Here is a 5,357-nt window from a genome sequence, read left to right on the forward strand (position 1 = left end):
TTTATTCTTTCCGTACTGGTTGCATGTTTGCGTATCGACTTACAGATGATTCGATGAAAAAAATTTACCAACTCCAAGTATTCCAAAATAAAATCGAATGGAATAGATTCAAGGCTATATCAGGATTTCACAGCTACCGCCGATAAGGTAGTTACCGAATCGCACACGTACTTGTGGAGTACTCGTGAGGAAAATTTATGTACGGGTAACCGTATTTAAATTCTACCGTCATCATCCAGATACTTGATTGAAAATAATGAAGCCTGATTTTCAATAATTCGACATTTTGAATACCTCCTAGTTCTAATTTAGTAGTTCTCAATCTGTTAACGTCATCTACCAGAATGTTGAGTAATTAACGAAACTAATTTATTACCGATCGAGTCCAGCGTGTAGGCCATCTTAACCTGGTCTTAACAGAGAATGAAAGAAACTTTAACACAACTGTCAAATGTCACATGGCGAAAAAAATTTCATAACGTATCGTAGTGGAATCTACCTCTGAATTCGAGTTAGATTTTATTCTTAATAAGGCATTGAAATAAAATAGTTTAGGAATAACCTAAACAATCATAGGTAGGTTAAATCGTCAATAATTCGTGGCAATGAGTTGCCACTGTGCATGTTAAAACTAATTTTTACACGTCAATTTGCAAAGCGTCGATAATGATTTACTTTTGGATCGAACAAAAGTGTTGACAAACAAAATTCTCAATTTTCCATATTTTTTGATCCCACTAATTTAATTTTTTTTAGAGGCAGTAATTATGACATCTGAAAAGAATTTCGACGTCGCATCGCCTGAGGATAAAGAACTGGAAAAATTGGTGAACGGCAGAATTAACGGCCTCCTGCCCATTTCCCAGACACTGAGTCTTGACTCGATGCTGGAAAATCACAACGACCTGGAAGATATATTCATATCCCAAGAATTTACCAAAGTCGTAGACTTCTCAATGAAAGATAACAACCTAACTAGCCTACCAAAAAATTTTACCTCCAACTTATCTAGTGTTACTAGAATCGACGTATCAAATAACAATCTGCAGGACCTTGAGATCTGCTTCGAGAGCCTGAAAAACCTCCAAGAATTAATAGTCGATAAAAATCGACTTGAAGAACTGCCGAACGACTTAGGAGAGCTAGTTAATTTAAAGGTTCTAAGCGCTGCGGGGAATAAGCTGACAATTATTCCTGAGAGTTTTGGAAATATAAAAAATCTAGAGAAACTCGAACTGAGTCACAACAAGATAAAAAGCTTTTCCGTTACCTGCGTTAATTTGGATAATCTCAAAGTGCTGAATTTGTCTTTCAACGAATTGAGAACGGTCCCCAAATGCGTGGTCGAAGGATCGTCAAGGCTGGAGGTTCTGGACTTGTCACATAATAATATAACGGAAATCACCAGGCCACCTTGTAGTAGGAATTTGCGAAAATTCTATTTCAAGAACAATCCGAGAAATGAACAATTCCCGGACTGGATACTCACCGAACGATTCTCAAACCTCCAGGAAGTCGTACTGGATGAAACCCGCTTTTCATCTTTTGATCTACCGGCCAAATCTTTTGGTCAGACATTTTCGCACCTCAAAAAGTTGTCCATGTCCAAATGCAGGCTCTCTGACACGTCGTTTGACCAATTGTCTCAGTCGCTACCGGATCTGGAGTATTTGAACGTCGGAAATGATGTAACGAACGTGGATGGCAATGTTTTCTGGGTAATGCCGGCAGCGAATTTGAAAAGTCCTGAAAACATTGTGGAAATTAACATCCAGGCTGCCGGTCTGCCCGCATTGCCGTGCGAAATAAATATGCTGAGAAATTTGACCCGGCTCAATGTGAGCAAAAACAACATTTCGTCTCTGCCTGAAGAATTTTGCGAACTGGAGAAATTAGAGATTTTCAATGCGGCGCACAACAACTTGTATGCCTTGCCGCAGCGACTCGGTAACCTTACCGCACTTAGGGTACTTTTTCTCGAAACGAACAAGCTCACCAGTTTGCCTGATTCAATTCAATCACTATCGAAACTGGAGTGCCTTGATCTATACAATAATGAGTTCCACGAGTTGCCAAAGCAGCTGGAAAAAATTCCCAACCTGCAGGCTCTCGATATTGAGGGGAACATTTTTAAGACTGATAATTTACAGGTGAATATAGAAATTCGCGGAGAAACGCCTTTGCCACAAATCTGAGAATGTCTTTTGCAAGTCAAAATCTGTAACGACCCTGAAACAATTATTTTTTCTACGAATTTTTCTGCTCAATAGATCTAAATTTTCAGATATCAAATATCGAGTACCTGAAGGCAAGAAATATCTTGAGATCAATGAGCAGCTTTCTGCTCGTTCGCACAGATGAATCAAAGATTGCCTATAGCTCTGACGACGGATCGATTTCCTCGCTTGAGTACTGGGACCAGCTAAGCCTGGGGGACAAATCAATGATGTAAAGAGATCATTTTTCGATAATTAAAGTTGAACAAGCTCTTCTTTGTACGCTTATTTTTCACATTCAATTAAATTGTTACAATTAATTTCAGAGATACAAATCTCAGCGACGTTGGCAGTGTTGAAAACTGGGATATATCTGAGGATTCGGCTGATGATTATGACCCAACAGGTGGTGGGATTGTGGAAAATATTGATCTAAGAACAAAAATTTCGTGACCTTATTAAATTGCTATCCTACGTCAACATTTCAAATCAACACTTGCAGTTCGATTAATCAACCACTGATTCACGTATTTTCTTTAAATTTAATTTCAGCACAACCGAGGACTCACAACTCGCACTCGCCGTTCACCGTGTCGTCTGTACTTTATGACGGAAATTTTTGCCCAGCGGATTTACACCGTGCTAGAATAAGAGATCAGCTGGCAGCGATGCAAGGAAACACCGGTAGGCAAACACCGAGTATAGAAGAAGGACAGTTTGACGACGCTTGACAATGAATTTAAAAAAACAATAAAAAATAAGCGTGTTGGTCAGTTCATTTGAACATATGCTTATTTTACGAACTTGGAATTCTTCCAACATTCGGATTAGTTCAAATAAATTTAATGTTCCTTCATTTACGGCCAATATGCTATAGTTTCCGTCTTGCCGTCATAAAAAACCATACCAACTGCTGTGATTCATTAATAATCGTACAAACTTATGATGCCTCAAAGTGTTTGGCTGCCATATTGAAACCGTTAAACAAAATTTTAAAAAAAAATCGTAATGAGAGAAATTCAAATTTCGTAATCTTCAGAACTTCTTGACATGGGATTTTTGATCTTATATTTGATAATAACTTTAATCAATTAACAAAAATATTCACAATTAATCATTGTCGAAAATGGTTGGGATGTCACAAATCAAAGGACGTCATCTGTTGCCATTATTTACTCTTTATTGAATGTAAAAAATTGTGGGCTCTATTAGCTACACAAAGTTCCCTGTGTCTTTATATTGGAGTGATGTAAGTAAAACGATTAGCTGATTGCTCTCTTGCCTACGTCAAAATTGCTTATCCCTGTTGGATTTCAATATGGAATCGCCAAAATTGCGTGTATTCACTTTTTAACGTCAGTATTATTTCCACCAACTTCTATCAAACATTTGTAACCATATTTTAGAGTAACACTGCTACACAGATATAAATAAATGCCGTACTCGCCGCATGATATATTAAAAGTACTCTACAAGTTTAGTTAGTATTTTTTTTTTTTTTTTTAATACAATTATACTAGCAATTCAACAATTGCCTAGCGAATACATATTAATGTTGAATTAACTCATGTTTAATTAATCAATGAAATCGAGATAAATTAAGATACTATTTTTGAGTTTGTAAAAATTACTATTTCGTAAAGTTGTAAATCTATCACAAGGCAAGTCTGCAAAAATTTGTATTCATAAAATATTTTCTTCCTCGTACCGTACGTCTGACTGCCAAATAGATATTGTAAGTAACTAGGTAGCGAGAAAATGGGACTGATTTGTTTAGACTGGAATTAATTTGTATGTTATATGACGTTGCAGAAACGTCGAAGTTGCATCAATTATCAACTTCAAATATAGACAAAGTATATAGTTATGATGTGTATATCTACTGATACCTTTTCTATTAAAAGTGTGCTTTTTTTTTGTTATACAAATAACACATCTTTTATTAAATCATGAAAACTCCGTGAAAAACTACCGTTCTATCACTAAACGAAAATCCATGGTAATTATGTCGTCATAAAGTTAACAACAAACTGGTGGTAAAAATGACAGGATCAGAATTACGTCCTTGCAATTTGTACATACAAACATTCATGGTATATCCTTGATAAAATATCCTCATTTCCCTTGTTAGCTTACGCAATTTAACGCCAAATATATATATTTATATAGCTGACAATCCACCACCTGTGAGAAGGCTACAGATACTAATAAAATTATTCTGACCTTATTTTATCATATTGGGTATAGAATTAACGCTTAAAAATTAAACAATTAAACTTACATAAAGTCTTTAATATTTTTCGGTCAATTTTTCTACCTTGTCATTTACTTATTGACCGTTTTTTGGTCACTGGTATCAGACCTTTAGACGCCTCCTGTTGCCTGTCTCCAGGCGTTGACGAACACTTGTTTTTTGTTGATAAGAATAAATGATGTGAATTTTATCAATGGAATAGAATGCTAATGGAATTATCAATTTAAGGAGGCCCGTCGACCAAAAATCTGTAGTTTTTTAAAATTAATTTTATTACCAGATAATCGGACTCTGAGTAGTCTTACAAATATTATATGATATTAATGAGCTGCAAGGATCTCTTTGAAAAGAAGTGAATGGAAAATATTGGAATTATAAACAAGAGTTTGAATGTCGATACTTCATTATAAATAGCTTCAAAATGGTTAAAAATCTCGTTAATGCGTTCGATTTCACAATCAGTTCAGAACGGCTCATTTTATTCAGAAGTCTATACTTTCTACGGTCATTAAAACACATGTTCTTTACAGTACTCTATTCAATATACGCCCATCCGTTGATGACAATCAGTATCCGTGTAATATGAGTATAAATGAAATGCGTATAAATGAAAAAATGCTTATAATGATAGGAACAAACCCAGAAAATTTCAAAAATTTATCGTAATTTTCTAATAAATTTCTTTTTTTATATAAGCTTAACAGCATCACATTATTTAAGCTTACATATAAGGAAACAATATTTATAAAATTTTTAAATTTTCAGGACTTGTACCTATCATTATAAGAAACAACGTTCCCAAGATTCAAATTAGCCCCTTAATTTATACCAAAGTCATACACAACAAAATAACTGGTTATAAATACTACATGTATTTTACAGATAAA

At 35.0% G+C, this 5,357-nt stretch overlaps 1 protein-coding gene across 1 annotated transcript; it reads left to right on the plus strand.

Moving 5' to 3' along the window:
- The first annotated feature begins 402 nt into the window (after positions 1-402).
- Positions 403-4,432, plus strand: LOC124219373 (leucine-rich repeat protein SHOC-2). The gene is made up of 5 exons (XM_046626831.2): positions 403-576; positions 757-2,150; positions 2,285-2,448; positions 2,543-2,622; positions 2,769-4,432. The coding sequence occupies exons 2-5, from the start codon at positions 768-770 to the stop codon at positions 2,945-2,947; spliced, it is 1,806 nt and encodes a 601-aa protein (XP_046482787.1). The 5' UTR covers positions 403-576; positions 757-767; the 3' UTR covers positions 2,948-4,432.
- Positions 4,433-5,357: the final 925 nt, after the last annotated feature.

The sequence above is a fragment of the Neodiprion pinetum genome, chromosome 5, assembly GCF_021155775.2.
Source record: "Neodiprion pinetum isolate iyNeoPine1 chromosome 5, iyNeoPine1.2, whole genome shotgun sequence".
NCBI lineage: Eukaryota > Metazoa > Arthropoda > Insecta > Hymenoptera > Diprionidae > Neodiprion > Neodiprion pinetum.

Excerpts from the sequence above, each read along its gene's own strand:
- LOC124219373 (XM_046626831.2), top strand. The coding sequence starts at position 768 with ATGACATCTGAAAAGAATTTCGACGTCGCATCGCCTGAGGATAAAGAA. Across the intron at positions 2,449-2,542 it reads CTGGGGGACAAATCAATGAT|AGATACAAATCTCAGCGACG; the intron begins GTAAAGAGATCA and ends AATTAATTTCAG. Across the intron at positions 2,623-2,768 it reads TGATGATTATGACCCAACAG|CACAACCGAGGACTCACAAC; the intron begins GTGGTGGGATTG and ends ATTTAATTTCAG.